Consider the following 20,403-nt stretch of genomic DNA (forward strand, 5'->3'; position numbering starts at 1 on the left):
TCCAGTCTTGTGCTTGTGCTTCCATGCTGACCTGGCAGGCCGCAGGCGAACCCACGCCTTCCTCCAAACGCCAACGCCCTCCTCCAAACGCCATCGTGGTTGTCACACTTTTTTGTCTACACCCCGAGCCACAAAAGTGGGTTTTAGCTGCCTCGAATTATATATATACCCTATAGACCAGCAGAAAGACGCTCCGGAAAACAGTCGTCTCAATCCAATATATATATATATATATATATATATATATATTTTTTTTTTTTTTTTCTTTTTTTAGACAGGGTCTCACTGTGAAATCACTGGTGATCCTCCTGCCTCAGCCCCCCGAGTATGGGATTATAGGCATGTGCCTCTATATACTGTTGTCCACATACTCTTGACAACCTGACTTGGCATCTGATGCAACAAGTTAAGTAGCGAAGCTCTCTAAGGATGAGGAGCTGTTCCAGGAGGTTTAGCTTTGGATTCACCCGCAACCCAACGCAGTTTTCAATTTACTGCAGAACGCCGAAGGCGTGTCTGGCAGGAGCCGCGCCCCCCTCCGCCCCGCCCCCTCTCACCGTTCACCAATGGCCTGCTGCGCCGGTGCCTCGCGCTCCAGGCCCGCCTCCCTCCCGCGGAGGAGTGCTAGGCGCATGCGCTTCGCGAAGCGGGAAGGGTGAGGCTGTCTCCGTGGAGGGGAGGGAGGGCGGAAATGGGAAAGACAGGTGGGCGCAGCCTCAGCCCTGGCTGTGCGCCCGCGGAAGTGTGCGTTGGGACAGAAGGGGACAGGTGGTCGCTAGGGAGGTCGAGGACAGGACTTCCACCCGGAACCGGGGTTTGGCGGCCGGCTAACCCAGCCGGGTTTCTATGTATGTGCCCGCCTAGGGAAACATGGAGACCTGCTTGGTGGCGGCGGCGCTGAACGGGGTGGACCGACGTTCTCTGCGGCGCTCGGCCAGGCTGGGTCAAGAAGTGCTGGAGCGGGCCAGGCGGAGGGCAGTGGACTGGAGTTTACAGGAGCGCCTCACTGGCGGCGAGGGTGTCCTTTTCCGGGAGGGGCCCTGCGGAGAAGGACGGCAGGCAGTGGAGCCTCGGCGCCTTCGGCCCGCAGAGGTGAGGGCCCAGGTGATGGGACCTCGGAGCGCTGTGCTCCGAAGGGTGCGTCCCACAGATCGCGGGACAGCTCAAAGAAAAGTCCTTTGAAAACTGTTTTTGACAGGTGTTGAATCATAGTGCTTGGCCCTATTAATTTTTTACTAAAAATTTCTTACACACTAACATCTGATATTGGAGGAAACTAGCAAACTTTTTTTTGGGAGGGGGAGGTCCTTGAAAAATTCATGTCTATCTTACTGTTGTGTATTTTAGGGTTCATGTCAGTCTTGGAATTCCTTCTCAGTAAGAGCTTTCTAACTTAAACTTGCACAGGTCTTTACAAAAGTGAAAAGAGTATTTTTAAAATTCATGCACCAGTAGTGAATCCTGAGTCTCACGTGTGACTTGCCTGTTATTGAAATAGAGAGAAGACAGACACCCGACCCTTAATGCTTCCTTCAGAATAATGGCTGAATTCATGGACTATACTTCAAGTCAGTGTGGGGTAAGTTAGTGTGACCCAAAGCTGTAACTATTCCCCTAACTGCCTGCCAATTGATTATAGGCTTTTTCTGGACTGTAGGGATATTGCTGCCCTGCAGATCTTCGTGGAAAATTGTAATCAGCAATTAAACCTGGTGGAAAATTCAAATTAGAATTCATCCTACAAATAGTTACTCAGTTGCTAACCCTGTAATTATTGTTGAGGATATGGTGAAGGCAGACACTTTCTCTGCTTTCATTGAGTTTTCAGTCTGTTGGGGGAAAATATCTTTTTTGCTGAAATCTTTAGAATAAGTCAAGTATTAGGTTTTTGTTTCTTATTTTGAACTGAAGTTAAAAAAAACTTTAGGCTCACTCTTAAGATGTATTGAAACAAAATCCTAACATTAGACCTTAACCTCCAATGTTTGTTTCAAGTCCCTGGTGAGGTAGTTAAATGTGTCTCAGTGGGGCAATCAGTTGTTGGCAAAGATCAGTCTGTGCAGCAGATACAGTTCCTTGGTCAGGTGTTTGGTTAATGGCAGGAGGAGCTTCAAGTAGCCAAACCCATGTTCTGCCAGTACTGACTGTAATTCCTTAAGCCAGTTACTTTCTTTCAGCCTTACCTAAGAAGGGTGACCAGAGTACCAAGAAGCTAGGGAAAATACTTAAAATGTGAAGCTAATGGTGTGTTTTAGCTTCCCTTCATAAAATAAAATTTCTAAAATCCCTTTGTTTTTATAGCTTTTCTCTGTCTGTCTGTCTGTCTGTCTGTCTCTCTCTCTCTCTCTTTTGTCTCCACCAGAGATGATGGTTTCTTCCAGCAAATTACCATTAACTCTGGCATGGGGGATTAAGTGACCTTTTTGAATACTTTTCTTCTTTCTTTTATTTTGTAGTATTGGGAGTTGGACCCAGAGGTGCTCCACTGCTACGTTACATCCCAGCCATATTTTTTATTTTGAGATAGGGTCTCTCTAAGTTGCCCAGACAGGATGTGAACTTGTGATCCTCTGCCTCAGCTTCCCTCATTGGTACAGTGACAGGCATGGATTACTCTGTCTGGCTTTTGGTATGTTCATTGAAATGAATGAATGAAGATTTTAAACTCTCCTTGTCTTCAAACCCCTACACTTAGATCATTTTTATGTACTTAGAGGGAATGTTGAAGGTGGATCAGCCAACACTGAAGGAAGCCACTGGCATGGAAGGTGCTCTGTGTCTTACTCAAGTCACACAGCTCTCTCTCAGCCTTAATATTTTAAGTCTTTTATGCATGAAGGGTTCTGGTCAATAAGGCACAGGGAAGAGACTCTCTTGTTTCTGTCCTGCTTTGGGATATGTTAAGATCCCAAAAACCTAATCTTAATCTTTTTACATCTTTTACTAAACTTCCAGTGACTCCAAGAACACAATTCCAACCAATGAGATAGGGATCAGAGAATATTTTTAAGTTTATATTTGTTCTGAGGTGATTGTAGAAAAATGTGTAACTTCAGCTCTGCTATAAAGTAATTAACTTAAACTCTTGGTTCATGATGTACTCAAAGCAGCAATATTTGTCCTTGGTTTTAAGTTTTGCAGATTGGTGTTCTCTATATTGGTTTTCAGTTCATGCTTCGGTTCAAGTTTGTTACAGAATAGAGCTTCAGAAACCCTGGACTTTATTGAGATTTAGTATTCTGAGTTTGCACCCACAATTTTGAAGCAGCCCCTAAAATGCATCATTAGATCTGTGTCCTCAAGCACTTTCTCTAGCTTCTCGTTCGTTTAGTCACATGGCTGTAGACACTAACCCTACAGTGTGTTCAGAATAAGCAGGGTTGGGATGCCTTCATCATTAGTCATAATCAAAGGCAAATCTGAGGTTCATTTCAATGTCGAGGAAGGAATAGAGGAGAAAAAAAAATGTATCCATTTTCCAGACCCTTTGGATTATTCTTAATCTGGAGACCTCTCCTTCTACTCCCCTGTATGGGAACCCTGGGAGGACTGAAAAATACTTATGTTTTGTTTCTTGATGTATCACAAGGAAGTTACCCCTATCTTCCTGGGTCCTTCTCTAAGACAGTAAACTTGGAAGTGTTCCTGAGAATTTGTTAGAGGAGGAAATGAAAGGGCATGTGTACTAGTATTTGGTGTTGTAGCAGAGATGTGAAAATTATTTAACATGGGAAAAAGAGCATGATGCTGGCCAGAGTGCTTGCCCTATAGAGGCAGCAGATGGCAGCAAAGTCACCCCAAATGCATTCTGTTTTCTGCAGCTTTCTTGCTCTGGAACTGAAGAGGCTGTTGAAAGGACAATTATTTGCTCTCTTTCTTCCCTCTTTAATCATACTTTGCCTATATATCAGAAAGGTGTTTTGTGTTCTGAAAATTCAATCAGACTAGTTACCCTCCATCTTTCACTTTACTTCTCCAGAAATATTATTCATCGGTGCCAGAGGAAGGGGGGGCCATCCACGTCTATCGTTACCACAGAGGGACGTCTCAGCAGCATGTGTGCTCAGACAGAGGCTATGGTCAGGTATGTATTCCAGCATCCTGCACTGTGCCTACAGGCTCTTGAGGATAAGCCCCTGTGTTTGGGAGGTTCTGGACTCTTGTCTTGGTCTTTTTGAGACAAAGTCTCACTGTGCAGTTCAGGCTGGCCTTCAACTCACTTTGTGGCCCAGGCTGGCCTCGAACTCATAGCAATCCTCCTGCTTCAGCATCCTGAGTGCTGGGATTACAGGCATGTGCCACCATGCCCGGCTCTTGACTCTTATTTTGGAAGCCTGTGTGACTCGGCTGTACAGTGGCCATTAGAAGTGTATCGTTGCTCAACCTGAGAGAATTTACAATAATGAGCATTAAGCATGGCCTTGTCCAAAATATGAGGATCTGTGGATGAACCTGCAGTTCTGGGCCATGGATCTTGGGCAGCCTGTAAAAAAAGAGCTTGTCATATCCTTTTCTATATCCAGGGACAGGAAGGAGATTTTTAATAATTAATATATCTTACTATGAGGTAATGATAACTTCCATGTGTTTGGTAATTTTTAAAAAGTGCAAAGATGGGGCATCTATTTTAACAAAATACTTTTTCTAAAAATAATGGTTATAGACCTCTTACTGCAGACTTACCTGCCTTTTACTGTGTATCATTGTGAGGAAGCTGAAGGTTCTACTTGTTGAACAGTAGCTGGTGGCAGTGGTTGGTTGCTAGGTTTGGAGGATGTGTTGTGGGAGTTTTTTTGGTACTGAATACTGAACTTGCATGTGCTAGGCAAGCACTCTGCCACATAGTTCTCCAACTTTTCTATTTTTTGAAACAAGGTCTCAATAAGTTGCCCAGATATACCTTACCTCCACCTTGAAAGCCTCCTGATTCAGCTTCCTGAATAGTTGAAATTGCAGGCACGCACCACCACCATGCCCAGAAACAGTGGTGGCTTTTGAGGAGAGTAGGCTTTTTAGCTTTTTGTGTTTTGTTTTTTTTTTTTTTTTTTTTAACTTGCAAGCTGTACTCAGAGATAGCAAATTTAAGTCCAGAGTCTGATCCCCAAATTAGACTCCTAACTTCTCTGACTCCTGGTTTTCCTGGGGGATAAAGCAGAGGAGATTAAGAAAAGTGGGGGTGGTGAGCACCCAGATATGAGCAAGGACTGAGTACAAGCTGGAAGCATGCCCTGCGTTCCTTTCTAAGATGTGGAGAACCACCATCCTGAGTTCCCTTTCCAGCCTATCCTGAGCGCTGTCTTAAGTGCATCTGATTTTCAGAGGTCACATATGGGGAAGAGTCATTACTTTCTCCTTGTAAAATGTAAGTGGTGGCTCTAAGAGTCACTTTGGTGGCTTTGTTAGTCACTGTTCGCTTCTAGTATCCCACTTCTAGGAGAACACAGAAGAGAATTTTATTTTCTAAGAGCTTTTCAAGTGTCATCAGTTTTGCACTTTAAATCTGCCCTAAATTCAGTTTCTCATAATACAGATTAGGAAACCAAGGCTGGGAAGTTAATCAGTCCCTCTCAGTATAGAGCAAGGAATGTGATTTAAACTGAGACCTCTCTGACAGCGAAGCCTGTGGAAGGATAAAAAGTAATCATGGTAAATAGCTGTCAAAAGTACTTCACAGAACTCACTAAAGATAGCCTTAAAAAGGTAAGTAACAACTTAGAAAAAATGTACAGAATTCTAATAAGGTGGGAGAAAATTTCTCTTTATAATTCAGAATACAAAGCTTGGAAGTATTTCTGCTTCTCTCTTCAGAAAATAGACAGACAGAAGATATCCCTCGATCCAGGAGGCGTCTGCCGAACAGCAGAGCCCAGTTCTGAGGCATCCCAGCCTGTGAGTGTGGGACCGCATGCGTGCTGGGCTTCTCTACCGTGAGCCACTTGACCTGTTAATTATAGGGGTCTCTGTCTGCACAGGATCTGTGGTATTTTTAAATTCTTACAACTTGAGGAGGGTGCACAGAATTTGCAAAATTATGTTTTCTTGTTGTCCTCCTTTTACTGGATGCTTCAGCCATGCTCTTGTGTCTGAACTCAGAGTTGTGGTTGGAAAGAATGTGAAGTATTCCTATCTCAGTTCCTGCAGCTCAGCTGGGCTGGCTTTGGGTCCTGCTGGAATTCCACCATCTGTTCAAGCAGCAGGAGGGCCTGAGCCATGTCCTTAGAAAGTATAACCATTGCTGAAAGTCTGCAACGTACACATTTTGTAAGGCAGCAGGTTCAGAAACACTGTAAGGTACTAGTTGCTATGTTTCCTAAATGTTGCTCTGTAAAAATGTGTAATGGTGAGTCTTTCATTTTTTAGGATAAAGTACTCGTTAGTTGATAAGCAGGGAATCTTTCGGAATTTGGAAGGGCTGAAATTCTGAGAAAAGGAACTTGAGCATGTTGCACAATAAATTCCTTATTTTTGTTTGTGTACAGTTTGCTTCTGGCCAGGATCTGAACTATGCTGGAGTTAGTAGCCACTAAGAATATGCTGCTTGTAGGTCAGATATGAATTGGTAGGCTTAGACACCTCAATCATCTCTTCCTTTTGGTGATGCTCCGGTCTCCATCCAAGGTTGCCTTGTATGCAGACAAGTGGTGCAGTCTTGGCTGCTGTGATTGCTTTCACAGCTATATTTTCTTAACCTTACTTTTGTTTCACAGTTAACAACCAATAAATAGTGGCACCATTGTCTTATATAATCAAATTGGTTAAATGATAATAAATCTTCAAGTTTGTAGTAACTACCAGTAGATGTGAAAGGATATGAAATAAAGCAGTTTTTGAAAAAGTTGGCTTCAAATCTACCTGAGACAAGCCAGGGAGGGTGCTGTGTATAAATACTATCACTTATTCCTGCTAGTAGAACTTGCTAGCTAGTGGTTTTGGTTTTTTTCCCATGTGCGGCATTAGAAATGACACCTTGTATCTGGGGCTCTTTCTGAGCACTAAGCAAGCATGTGGTGGCATCTCAGCTGTCACATGGCTCTTACTCTTTTCTGATTTGTAACTTTGCCCTTTGCCAGTTGAATTGAGACCTGTCCTCTGCCTGCCATGTCTACCTTGGAGGATGGTTTGTGCCCAGTTCATCTCTAAACATGAATCTTTTCATTAAGTCCAGCTTTCAGCACTTTGCACCCAGAGAACCAGTCCTCCGAAGGAGAGCTTTTGCCAGACAACTGACTTGCTGCTCTGGTGACAAACAGCATTCACCCCTGTTGTTCTTTAGGAGAAAAGAAATCCTTCAGTTTCCCAGTAATGAATTCAGCAAAGCACAGTGAAAAGAAAGGTTCCCATTTTGCTGAGGGACCTTGCCATTACTGCCAGTCTCAGCTCTCAAGTGCCTCCGCCCACTTTTATCTCCAAAACAATGGCCATTAGTCTTTCCACCTGCCTAATCCTTACTGCAGTTAGAGTGTTCCTGTAATACTTCCTGTTCCTATAACACTTCAGCATTTACAGAGCATTTTCATATGCTTACTTGTGAGATGGGTGTTATTGCAGCTTTAGAAGTAAGGAAACATAAGTGAAAGCTGAGACTCGCCTGATGACAGTTGGGCCAAGCTGACTCTTGAGAGCGGGGCTTTTCTCCCTCATTTGTACTTCATCTCGTCATCCCTTCAGCATGGAAGGGTAGTCAGGTAGAGGTGCCATGATGTGCTTAAGATAAAATGTCTCTGAACTACTGTATTGTTTTCCTTCTAGGCCGAGAAAATCTCTAAGGACCTCTACATAGAAGTATATCCAGGGACCTATTCTGTCACTGTGGGCTCAAATGCCTTAACCAAGAAGACTCACGTGGTAGCAGTTGATTCAGGACAAAGTGTGGACTTGGTCTTCCCTGTATGATGTTGGCCACCACTATCACCACATGGCTTTTTAAGTAGCAAGAAGAATAAAGCCACCATGACTTTTTAATAATAATACCTAGTCCTGTTTCTAGTGCTGACCATCAAGGGTCAGCCTCCTGGGAACTGCAGTCCGTCTCTCTCAGTGCCCATGAGAGGACAGAAGTCCCTGTCTCTTTGCCGATAAGTAACAATATGATGATGAAGTCTGAATGATTTTTACTGCTTGTTTTCTGGGTCAAGATTAATTATAATAAAGGGAGTGATTTGGAAGCAAAGATAATTCATTTTTATTGGTATTTAAAAATGCAGTATTCCATGTTCAATTGTAGGCTTTATGGAAAGATGGCAGAGGCTGTGGACACATGCCCAAAGCTGGCCAGCCACACTGGTCTCTGTGAGAAAGCAGTCCACAGGCGGTCTCACCAGGCCCTTGGCAAGGAATGCTGGGAGAAGGCCACCAGCTCCTGCAGCTGCCTTCCTGCTGCTCACCTCCAGGGAGGTCTTACAGGGGTGAAGATGCAGGTGCCCACTTGATTGCCTCTGTGTGTGTGCTACCTCTGTCCATTGAAGGCCATTCAGCCTGCTCTGTAGAACTCTCTTCAGATATTTACCATCACTGCCTTTTCATTTCCTGTGAGGAACAAAAAATCCTGAGTCTTATACTGACTTAATTTCAAGAATCAGAATCACTTATTTTTGAGAAGTCACAGACATGCCTCAAACTTGCTTGTACACCAGTAGTATTGTTGCATCTCCCAATTTAGTTGCCTGGTAAATCATCCCATTTCGAACAAAGCGAGCCTTAGGGAAAGTGCCGGTATTTTATGTGGTGAAAACAAAAAGAGAGCTATGTTAGAATTTCTACAAGACCAGACTCCCATGGATAGAGGGCCTAGGAAAACAACTGCATCCAGCCGTGGAGGGCTAATAGTCATTCAGACGGGGATCCTTGCACCCTCCAAGCCTCCGATGAACTTCATGGATTTTCTGAATCTTACTAAATGTGAAGCTGTGGGCATGCGCAAGTTTCGGGAAAATTAGACCATGGGCCTTAGCATTTGCAAAGGGCATGTGACCCCCAGAAGGTCTAAGAACCATGTAAGAGTCCCTAAGAAGCCCCTTCTCAGCCTTACCTAGATCCTGGGGGCTCTTGGTGTTGAGTGAACTCTTACGCCACTGATGCACTGTGATGCCTGGAAAAAGTTTTCTGTGTCCCCCTTGCAAGGTCTGCAGTGACTTCATGTTGGTTGCTTTCAGGGCCAGCTCCTTTGTAGTCCCCGCTACTGCAGCTTGTACTTTCTCTTGTTTGTCATCATCTTTCGGGATGTTGTGACATATTCCTAATTCCAAAATCAATTAGTCATCTTGGATGTACCACCATTTTGAACTATATCAAGGACCACTGATCTCTTAAGTATCTGTGAGCACCTAGCCTTATTCTCTTTTAAAAAGAAATGAAGTTTATTAATCTTGTCTGGCCGTTGTTCATTTTGGGAAATTGCTATTATCTGATACCCAAATGCTGCCACTGGTCAAAGGATCTTCTACTTCTTCACAGTGTTGTCAGGAACACCTCTAATACATCAGTATAATGAGATAGGACCCTGATAGAGGCAAAGCAGCCCAGGCATGGTGGTGCATGACTGTAACCCCAACCTTCTGGGAAGCTATAAATTTTGGGAGTATTGCAAATTCAGCAACTTAGTAACTTTGTAAAGCTGTCTCTCAAAAAAAAAAGAATTGAGGCAGAACAAAATGGGACTTCTGAGAGAGAGGAGAACAATCTAAAAATACACTAGGTGTGATGGCACACAGCTGTAATCACAGCACTTGGGAGGTTGAGGCAGGAATATCACTGTGAACTTAAAGTCAGCCTGAAATATATAGTGAGATCAAGTCTTGTTAAAATGGAAGGAATACCTTAAATTTGCTTTAAAACTAGATTGAATCCTGTTCCAATCATAAGGCAAGGTGAGAAGGGACCGTGAAGTCCAGCAGCCCACAGTGTGGCCTCCCAATGAGAGGAACTTAAAGTGTGGGAGCAGAAGGACCCAGACCGGAGGCTTCTGAAGGGGCAAAGCTTGAGACTATCAAGCATCAGCGCTTGACAGAGCTGACATCTAGTACTGATTAAATACCAGTCATATTTAGGAGAAGCAAAGCAGCACATTTCCTTAAAAGGCTAGGAAATCTGGAGAGAAAACAAAAAAGCTGTCATTTGCCATTGTTTCCATCTCAGTCACGTGGTCTTAGGCACTTCCGTCTTTGCCAGTTAGCAGTGACAGGCAGAGCCACATCTTCAACAAGGGCTAGGGATGGCCTGGGAGCCTACCCAGCGATGCTCATAGGTCAGCCCTTGGAATTAAGCTTTCCCTAGAGTGCAACAGAAGATTCAGTTCCTGAAGATATCATATTTCTCTTTGAATCATCAGAATGTATTTTTTGGGAAAAATCTTTGGAATGGATCTGTTAAATGCAGTGTTGGGAAAGTGACCTAATGCGGATGTCAGTGGCTTTGGGCAGTGGAGAGGAAAATAATGTATGCTTAGGACCAGGGACAATTTGTTTGGACCTTACTGGGTTTGGATTCACTTTAGAAATTGCTATGGAACAAGGTGCAGCAGTGGGAACTCTGTGTCTGCAACCGTGGCCCCTGGCTACCCCTGTTTTGTTCCTTTCCCTCACACTGGGACTGAAGCTCTCAGCTGCTCCCAGACTCTCCTCTCTCAGACCGATGTGACTTTTCCATCTCCAGGCTGTGTTGGAGCAGGAGACTGTGAAAACTATGTAAAAGCACAAAAACTAGATTTACCATAATCTCAGCACTTGGGAGGCTGAGGCAGGGGAATTGCCATCAGTTCAAGACCAATCTGAATCACAGAGCAAGACCCTGTCTCAAAAACAAAACAAAACAAAACACCCTAGATTTGGGCACCATACTCTCCTCACTTGTTACCAAGGCAGATCTCAGAAACAACTGTTTCCAAAGCTTATGACTGTGAGATCAGAGGGACCCATTTCACAGCAATCCAGCATCTTTCCCCTCCACTTTATATTTTCAACACAAAGTTTTCTTTTGGAGAGAGGAGAAGGAGAGGAAAAGGCTCAGCAGGATATAGATGGGGTCTTGTCCTGAGCTTTCCTAGTCAGAGGCTAGAGAAAGAGCCCACACCTGGGAGCTCAGAGAAACCCCGCCACCTTCATGTAAAATACAACTGTAGCAGGCTTATGTCCAGCTCACCTGTGCCAGTGCCCAGCGGCCCACAGAAGTCACCCAAGGAAGTTTCTCATTAAAGAAACAATCCTTCAACTTTCTGGAACTGAAGAGTAATTAAAATCCTTACCCTTGGGACTAGAGATGGGGCTGAGCAGTCCTAGCTAGCCTGGGAATAGGGCAGCTTCAAATAAGGACTCAGGGTGAGGCCCAGTGTGGGCAGTGCCTTGAGATCCTTAAGCCCTAGCACTCGCAGCATGCCTGCCTCTGCTGCCCTTCACTGGATGCCACATTGGTGACCCTGGGGTCCACACAGTCTGGCCTCGGCCTGGGCATATCCAGGCTGCCTCTCTCACAGTTCTGCCAGCTAACCTAGATCCTGCTTTTTCTAGGCACCACTGGGAATTTAGGCAGGATGTGTGAGGATCTGATCAATAATAGGCTGCTTCCCAAACTACCACTACCTTTAGCTCAGGGGAGAGCAGCGTGGGAGAGGCCGCCACCGACAACTCAGCAACGATCTTTGCTAGTGGTGAAGAATGAGCAGTGGTTCTTTCCACTCTGAGATCTCCATCTGGGGACTGTGGCCAGATAGACAATGTTTAAGAACCAATTTCTGTGCTGCTCATATTGGTGACACTAATCAACACCTGGATGCATTTTAACTGTTCAAATCAAGGCTTCCAGGGAGCAAAAATGGCCAGCGAGAGAGCTCAGTCAGTTGACCAGAGAAAATGGTAGGTATTAAAGGTAGCTCTTAGTACAAAGCTCAGCCAATCCTGCCTCTCGTTTATAGCTTGAAAGGAAACTGACCGCTTCCCCTTCTCAGTCTCCCCTTCCCCACATCGGCCTTTCAAATATCCATTACTTCCAAGCTGACAGAATGGGGAGGAGCAGCAGATTCCCAAGGGACACAGGGACGGAAGCCAGCAGCCCTTCCTGGGATGATGAGCCCTCATCCTTGGTCTACCTGGCTTCGCAGGATGCGGCTCCAGCCCGTTCCTCCTCCAGTACCTCCACGGGGGTTGTCGGGGGCTGTTCCGAATCAGAGGCCTCTTGGGGAGGATGGGGTCAGTGTTGACTGCGCTGTTCACCACCAGTCTCTGGGGAAGGCCCATTTCCAGATTATCCTCCAAATCTTCGCAAGAGGAGGAGGAAGAGGAGGAGAAGGAAGATACAATGTGGGGAGCGTGCACTGCCACTGCTTCCGCTTTAGGGTCTTCTAGGGGCACAGGCTGTGCTGCTGGCTTCAGTCCTGTCTCTGGGAGATCTCTGGCTGCGCTGTGTGAGGTCCCAGTGAGAGGCCACCAGGTGGAGCTCATCGAGGGACAGCAGCAGAGGTAGACCCAGCAGGGCAGCTGGCAGCAGGTGTGGGAGTGGCAGGGAGGGCACAGGAGTGCAGCATCTGGAGGAAGCCTGTTGGTGATGCCTCCAGGTAGTGTCCCCAGTGAAGAGCAGCAAGGGGCCCAGAGGGGGGCACTGGGGTACTCCCTGGTATAAGGCTTGCTGAGCCTCTCCACAGCCTTCTTCCAGATAGTGGGGGGCACCCACCTGACCCCGCCTAGAGGCACCTGAGCTGTCTCGCCATTCCAGAGGTGAACAGTAACTTCCTCTTCCTTCCCTGCTATGAAATGGAAAAGGGCAACACTTTATTATAATTAACCTCTTCCTTGGGTTCTGTCGCCCAGGCAAGCCTCAGCTGGGCCCCTCTGCTCTCCTCTCCCCTGTGCCACAGTGGCCACTTCATCCTGGCAGGATGCATCAGTCTCCCTCCCTCCTGGGTGACAACTGCACTGGAGGGGTCTGTTTTTCACAAAGAACCAAATGCACCCTCAGTGGACGCTTCCTAACATTGTGTAAAGTACAAGTGGGCTGATTAGCCCTGTACAAAACGACTGTCAGTGCCCGGAGAACCTGATGAGGGAGGGTGGTAGTTCAGGTGCAACCCCAAGTGAATACTGTGGCTTAACTAACCAACATAGACAGGGTAGTCATAAGTTACTTTCCCTAATTAAAAAATTTACAGTCTGAAAGATAGCATTGTTGACCCAGGCATGGTAGCATATGCCCATAATCCCAGTACTTAAGAGGCTGAGGCAGGAGGGTCATGTGCCAACCTGGGCAGCATAATGAGCTCAAGGCCAGCCTGAAATACATATCAAAACAAAAACAAAAGATTTATGGTTCTATATCCGTTGGTGCCCAGAGTTAAGTGGCAAGTGAGGACATAAGAATTCTTCTTTTAATGGCTTGAAGATCTCTAAGCTCTGGTGTGATCACCATCTTGGTTCCCTCTGGAGACTGGGGTCAGAGTAGCTTCCCTTACCTCGCTGATTGTCTCGCACCTCTGAGCCCAAGAGAACAGTGCCAGGACCGTACCGCTGTCGGTCTGGCTCCCACGCTGCCAACACCTTGTCACCAGGTTGCAGTGAATATTCCAAATATGGTGAGAGTTGAACAACATCTTTGTCTGAGACTACACTCTGCCTCTGGGCTGGCAGCTTTGGGCCAGTGACAAATTCCACAAGCAGGATCCCCTGCCTCTCCAGCTGTGGGAAAGAACACAGAATAAGATTTGGCCTTAGAAAGGAAAACAGGGAATGCTTTGATCCCCCGTGAGGGTCAAGAACCAGGCCCCAGGTCTTCCTTGCAGAGAGAGAGAATCTTGCGAAGAAGGGACGGGAACAGGTGCTGCCTGGCCCTGACTGGAGCTGAGACAAGCAGGGCTGCTGCGGTCCCTCCTCCTCTTCTTGCTGTGGGCAGCTCTGTTCATCACAATTTGCCTTTCCCTTTCCATCATGTTTCCCTGGTTTTTTTTCCTTCTACCAAGTTTTGGGCCCACAATTCCCAAGAGTAGCCTGGGTCCTCTGAATCTTTCCAAAAATAAATAAATAAATAAACAAAATTAAATTTAAACAAAACAGCCAGGGATTTAGCTCAGGGGCTCAAGCGTTTGCCTGGTAAGTGTGAGGTCTTGAGCTGGATTCCCAGTATACAAAAATATTAAAAATTTGAGTCTTTCCTCAACTCATGTCCCTCCTCCAAACACTACCAAGAAGTGTTGTTCCTGTGCCCAAGACTAACCAGGGATAGTTTATTATTCATCTATCTGGCCCTCATAGACAGTCATTGTGGCCTCGGAGAAGCCCTCAACCTGCCATTATAATTAGAGAAGAAGGGTTTAGCTGAGTAAGTGAATAGGGACCAAGAGAAGTACTGAAGCTAAATAAAAGTAGACGTCCCCTGAGTGTGCAGTTACAAATATTTTTTTTTTGTCTTTTTCATTTTTATCGGTACCAGGGATCGAACTCACAACCGCCTGCTTGCAAGGCAGGTGCTTATGCTGCTGAGCTAAATCCCTAGCCCCGCAAATATTTTTAATAAATCACTAGAGAGGATGACAAGACCACTATTTGAGCAAAAACTCTGCTAACATTTCATTTGAATTCATCTTTTATTCAAAAATGACAAAATTACTTTTAATTAGAAATTCCATGTGTCTTTTCTTGTTTTGTTTTGGAGATTTCATAATAATCTTCCCTCCATTGATCCACATTCACAAAGTCTGATTTTGAAAAGTTCCAGAGAAGTAAGTAGCCCCAAAGTCAAATCCAGCCTGGACTGCTGGTGCACCCTGCAGAGTGAGCTCAAATGCATGTGGGCAAGCACATTTTGCCCTTTCTTTTAGGCTGGTGCGCATAATCCACTATGCTGGATTTTCCTGAACAAAACACGATGATAGGGTTGTATTGTGTCTTCCTTTCTACCAACTCACCTGCAGAAGTCCTGCCTCCAAGAACACAGAATGTGACTTTACTTGGGAACAGTAAAGGTATAATCAGTTCAGATGAAGTCAGAATGAGTGAGGCAGACACCATCAGTGAGTATACTGGGTTGTGGCACTTTGCTATGTGGTCCTCCCAAACTAATACTCTCACAGATATTACCTGCTCACTTCTGTAATCTGTCTGTGGAAGATCTGTGTTTATCCAAGAAACCAAACTACTTGTATAACTAAGGCAAATGAGATACAACAGGGCCATCCAGAGGAGCAGGCCAAGATGCTAGGAGTTAGGGACTCGCCTCTGGAGCAGCCTTTATCTGAGCCTGGTAATAAAGGCCATCTGGTTCCCTCCTTGCCAGGACCCAGGTGTTAGCAGCATCTCTAACTCCTCCCAGCCAGCCAGGGCCCTGCCATGCTGGGTCAGCAATGCAGAGACAGGGATGATGTGAAGCATACCTGGAAAAAAGCAAACAAAATTATGGGCAAATACCAAGACCCGCAAAACATCAAGAAACGTTTCAGTTGGATCTGAGCATACTGTGGCATGTGAATGACATACAGTGGGGTGGGGAACAGGAACCCATGGAGAATGCGGCAGTGAATCACTTCAGGTAAAATAAGGTAAACTTTAGGGTGGGCAAATGATGGGGACACCAAGAAATTAAAAAAAAAGAAGATGAGGACAGTGAAGGGAACCGTTGTTTTGAAAAAAGTATGCTTGGAAGTGAGTCCTAAACTACTGGTACTTGATGACTCTAGGCCTCATCCTGGACCAAGTGGACTGGAAGGCCAAAGGAGCTAACCTGGAAGGTTCTTGGAACTGCGGGGTCCAGAGATGGAGAAGGGTTGGAGTAGGGGCAGCACAAGGGGCTGGGCATGGGAACTGGGCTGGAAAGGGGAGGCCAAGTCTGGTGAAGTGTGTGGGCCAGGTCGGCTGGCCTCGGAGAGTTGAAGCGTGTGGTTTTGGGTTTTTTGAAGAAGCTGTTTTATGGTCAAGCCTGAATATGAAGTTGCTTAACTTGGCCTGGAATAGGATGGTTCAAATAGACTGATCAAGAAAGGGAGTAGTGAAAGACTATCCAGGCTGACTTGTCCCTGACCCAGGCCAACTGAATTAAATAACATAGGAGTGATTCGTAGAATTTATTTTGTTATTTTTTATTTTTTTGTCTTTTTGAGACAGGTCCTGCTGTGCAGTTCAGGCTGGCCTTGAGCTCACTTTGTAGCCCAGGCTGGTCTCAAACTCGCAACTATCCTCCTGCCTCAGCTTCCTGAGTGCTGGGATTACAGGCATGAGCCACCACACCCAGCGATTCATAGAATTTAAACAAAATTCTCATATTTGCATCTGTCACAGGCTAAAGTTCCTTTGCTCTTTTTCTAATTAGTATATGATTGCCATACACAATGAGTATGCTTATCCTGGGAAGTTGTTACATGTACATTCCCATCTTAATCCTTTTTATTTCCCCTTTCCCTTCTCCTCCTCCCTCCTTCATCCATCTCTAAATTCCCTTTCTATTTACAAAAGTTCTCTCTTTCTCTTCTCTATTATCTACTTTTTATTTTGCTCTTTGAATTATTTATACTTTGCATCCTTTGCCCACTTGGAATTGTACTTTAGACAGCTGACTGAGGACACTATTCAAGCACATAATGGATGGTTGAGGACTTTCCGTTGCCATATAGGGTTAGGAGTTGAGAGGGAAGGTTGTTTGCTATCTGCTTGTTTAACTTCTGTTCTGAGTTGACTCAGTTGACAATATATGGAAAACGTCTAGAGTATAAGTAGCTCAATATATGGTTGGATTTTCCTCCCTCCTTCCCAGTGATAGGGACTTCACAAACCCCAAACCTGATGACACCTGAAATGAATCTAGGAGGAAATCTGAGGGAACCCAAAGAGGGAACCTGGAAACCTCAGCAACCCTGACTTCTCATATGCTGCCCCAGCAAGTTCCAACAGTTGATGGTGGAATGAGCTAGAAATCTTTTACCTGGTCTTTGTTGACTGATTTCTCTCAACTGCGGTAGCCACAGCTCTGTTACAAGAGGAACCATAGCCTTGTCACTAGAGGTCACTGGGAGGACAGTGTAAACAGGGGTGAGAGATTTTTACCCCATGCAAATCTCAGGCCAGAAATCAAGTTCCCCCTATCTTGGGGTGCACCACTCCCTGCAAAGGGTTGAGACCAGTACCTGGTGAGATCATCTGCACTGGGAAGCCTGGGTTCTCCGTGGGCAAAGGGGCAGGCGAGGGAGAGGTCGCCAGATCCAGTGACGCAGCCCCAGCTAGGGGCCTGCAGGGTTGTGGCCACGCTGCAGTACTTGGGTAAAGGCATTGCAGGCAGCAGGAGGATTGTGTGGCCTTCGGAGAAAAAAACCACCTGGAACAAGCACCATCGTTACCTGAGTTCACTCACAGCCCAGCAGACAGAGCCCAGGGAGGCCGCCTCGGGACAGCTGTGGCCTGCACCGCCCCCACCTGCACCACAGACACCAGGCTCCCTCTTGGATCTTCTGCCTTGGGAACCTCTGCTCAGGAAGCAGGGCAGGAGTGGGAAGAGCAGGAGCAGTGATTTTAGAGAAATCCCACTGTAAAATCCTTCTTCACAGTCTCATGGTTGGGCATTTGACTTCTGTGCCTCAGCTGCAGCTCTCAGGAGGTCACTCCTATGTATTAGTAGCTCAAGATTCCCCAGTATTTTCCTCTTTCTTCCTTTCTAGGGGCAGGGACTTCTGGGGGAAAAGCCCCACCCTTCCCTTCACAAGTTGCTACCCCATGACAAAGCAGTCTCCCCACCTACAAGACTAACTGTGGCCCAGGCTGAGCTGAAACTTCAGGGCCACTGCGTCCAACAACTTGCTCAGAGGTGACAGACACCGCCTGGCACTATATTCAAACTTGGTTTCCCCAGCCCATCAACTTCCTTTAGGCTCTGCCCTGCCAGGCCCACAGGACTGACCTCAAAGAGACTCACCCTCTTCAGGAGCCTGAAGCAGACTCCTCACCTCAGCTTCTGTCCCTTTCTGACAGAGCTCAGGGCTTCAGCCCAACTGACTCCTTGTTGCTAAGCAGGTCGCCATGGATGCAAGCAGGCAAGAAACACTGTGGGCCACTAGGGACACTGAGCATGTGCAGAAGGGTGTCAGGAGGCCTTGGGAGACAGGAGCACAGGAAAGACAAGTAGTTTCTCCATCACTGTATTTTATTTTATTTTTTGGTGGTGGTGTGCAGAAGGCTGGTGTAGCCTCAGTTCCTAAAAGCTACAGTTTCCCTGCTGCTAGCAGAGTCAGTCACTGGAGGAAGGAAGCCTCATAGATCTCAAGGAAGACCTGTGGGGAAGGGAGCAGGGCGGGTGACTTCCACCCTGAGTAGGCACAGGCCAGCTGGGAAGAGGAGAGTCATGCAGGCCTGGGGACTCTCAGAGAATCTGCCCACAGTTTAAAACAAAATAATCAAAGGTGTGAGCAAGTTTGTCTGAAGCAGACTGGACTCTGCTGAGGAGCAGAGAGATGGTGACCACTAGGAGGGCAGGAGTAGACAGTGTGACCAAAGAAACAGAAGTGTGGATTCTGCTGTGATTTGAACACCCATAAAAGTGGTATTTTAAGGATCTGACAATCACTGTGCACTGATTTTGTGTCTGCCACTGTGTTCACTGGAGAACACCAGAAAGGTAGGCAGGGACATTTGTGAGTGTCTCCCTGACATCCCTTCCCCTCTTCCGCCAGAGAGGCTGACTGTACCTCCAGGTCTAGGGGGGGAATGTGTGTGAGTCGGGGGTTCCTTGTGCATTCTGTGTTTCTCAGCCTCTCCAGTCAAAATCAACCTGAGGCTTTTTCTGGGAACATAGGGTTATAGACTTTCTCTTGCTTCCCAAGCATAAATAAGAAGGCATATACTTCAGAGAGACTTTGATAGCCTTTTGAGGACACTGAAACTATTTCTGGAGAAAGAAAAGATAGACCTAAAGAAAACAGGCTTAGGGACAACAGATTGTTAGTAACAGCAGGGAGTCCCCAGTTACAGGAGGCAATATGTTTCATTCATTGGTCATGCAAGCTTGGGTTGTGTTTTTCTTTCAGTTGAAAATATCTTAGGTGCTGACTTGCCTCACAGAGCATGACTTTGTAGTCAGCAGAGTAATGATGGCTCAGGCCCGTACACCTTAAGGGATTAGTTATGTGACATACAAACTCAAAATCTAAGAAGGAGTAAGGAAGTCTGGGTGTGAGAGAGTGATTCCTGAATATGGCAGTGAGATTTCAATGGTGGGAGGGAAAAGAATGCTCTCCTAGGTAGAAAGCAAGAGCAAAGAGAGAAGGATGCATTTGTAAGACTGATTTTCTTTGGGGGAGCAGATTTGGTGTACTGAGAAAAGCAAGGCATGGCTATTTGGGAAGGGAACATATTGTAGGGTGCTTTGAGAAGTGAGAAGATAAATTTAAACAACATGGTAGTCAAAAGGAGGTCATCAGGCAGTTTGATAGACACAGATGAAATGCTTTAAGAGAAGAACATCAGGACAAAAGTGGAACCAGTGGAAACCAGAGCTCAAGAAGCCAGAGGAGACAGTTAACAGTGACCCAGACCCAAGGTGACAGGATTGGAATAGGAAAATAGTAACAACAGGTATTTACTGGCACCTACCTGAGTTGAGGCTTTTTGCAGGATACAAGGAATATAGGATGAATAAGACTCTATCTGTCTTCAAGGAGCTTACAGTCTATGAAAAGACAGAGCCAGGTGTGCAAAGCATGTAAGGACAGCAGGAGGGGAACTGGAGGAAAAATACACATATTAAATAAAGGTTCAAGTAATGGTTGAGATCAGAAGTTGGGAAACATTTCACAGAAACAGAACAGTGAAGATGAGTGTGACAGACAGAGCCAGGGAAGTCCTGGCTGGGCTCGGTGACAGATGGGAGCTAGGAGCTAAGGATCAAGAAGACCTGAAGTGAGTAGAAACAGAGCACTGGTGAGGGCAGATTCTCCTTCCCGGGGTGAGGAAAGGTCCGGATGCTGAAAGCTTGCTGGCCTGGAGGACTGAAAGGATGTGATACTACGGACAATACAAAATAAAGATAACTGCAAATGTGATGGTTAGAAATGGTCATGAGTGCTGGGCATAGTGGCACATACCTATAATCCCAGTATAATCTCAGCGGGAGGGAGGCTGAGGCAGGAGGATCACCATGAGTTCAAAGGCCAGCCTGGGCTACAAAATGAGTTCAAGGCCAGCCTAAACTGCATAGTGAAACCTTGTCTCAAAAAAAAAAAAAAAATGGTCATGAATTCTTATTAGGTGTCAGGCACAGTTAATACTCATTTGGTGAGTTGTTTTTCTTATTTTGTGGATGAAGAGCCAGGACCAAGAAAGAAGGAGGTACAGCGAAATTTCAGACAGATGGCATCTGCAGACTGCATTCCGGAGTCCTGAACTTAGCAGACTAAGTCTGGATGCAGAAAAAGATGAGCCTGAAGTAATTTCAAACAACAACAGAGTT

General features: G+C 45.9%; 2 protein-coding genes across 7 annotated transcripts; one reads left to right on the forward strand and one right to left on the reverse strand.

The window, feature by feature from the left end:
- The first annotated feature begins 601 nt into the window (after positions 1–601).
- On the forward strand, positions 602–8,175 carry Akip1 (A-kinase interacting protein 1). 3 transcript variants are annotated; one of them, XM_003462420.5, is made up of 6 exons: positions 602–655; positions 865–1,092; positions 1,499–1,579; positions 3,980–4,084; positions 5,809–5,889; positions 7,750–8,175. In XM_003462420.5, exons 2-6 carry the CDS (start codon positions 871–873, stop codon positions 7,891–7,893), a joined length of 633 nt encoding a protein of 210 aa, XP_003462468.1. In that variant the 5' UTR covers positions 602–655; positions 865–870; the 3' UTR covers positions 7,894–8,175. The 3 variants fall into 3 exon arrangements, with proteins under 3 accessions (XP_003462468.1, XP_063112778.1, XP_003462469.1); XM_063256708.1 differs by lacking the exon at positions 602–655 and having other exon boundaries at positions 662–1,092; positions 5,809–5,927; XM_003462421.5 differs by lacking the exons at positions 602–655; positions 1,499–1,579 and having other exon boundaries at positions 662–1,092.
- Positions 8,159–18,004, reverse strand: CUNH11orf16 (chromosome unknown C11orf16 homolog). Of its 4 annotated transcripts, XM_063256707.1 has the most exons (7): positions 17,875–18,004; positions 17,093–17,280; positions 15,193–15,349; positions 13,436–13,658; positions 12,080–12,733; positions 9,029–9,235; positions 8,159–8,526 (listed from the first exon to the last, which is right to left on the reverse strand). In XM_063256707.1, the coding sequence occupies exons 2-7, from the start codon at positions 17,233–17,235 to the stop codon at positions 8,495–8,497; spliced, it is 1,416 nt and encodes a 471-aa protein (XP_063112777.1). In that variant the 5' UTR covers positions 17,236–17,280; positions 17,875–18,004; the 3' UTR covers positions 8,159–8,494. The 4 variants fall into 4 exon arrangements, with proteins under 4 accessions (XP_063112777.1, XP_063112776.1, XP_023417434.1 ...); XM_063256706.1 differs by having other exon boundaries at positions 8,159–9,235; positions 12,080–12,730; XM_023561666.2 differs by having other exon boundaries at positions 8,159–9,235.
- Positions 18,005–20,403: the final 2,399 nt, after the last annotated feature.

Source organism: Cavia porcellus, unplaced genomic scaffold (genome assembly GCF_034190915.1).
Source record: "Cavia porcellus strain 051 isolate PalLab524CR breed Dunkin Hartley unplaced genomic scaffold, mCavPor4.1 scaffold_9, whole genome shotgun sequence".
NCBI classification, from domain to species: Eukaryota; Metazoa; Chordata; class Mammalia; order Rodentia; family Caviidae; genus Cavia; species Cavia porcellus.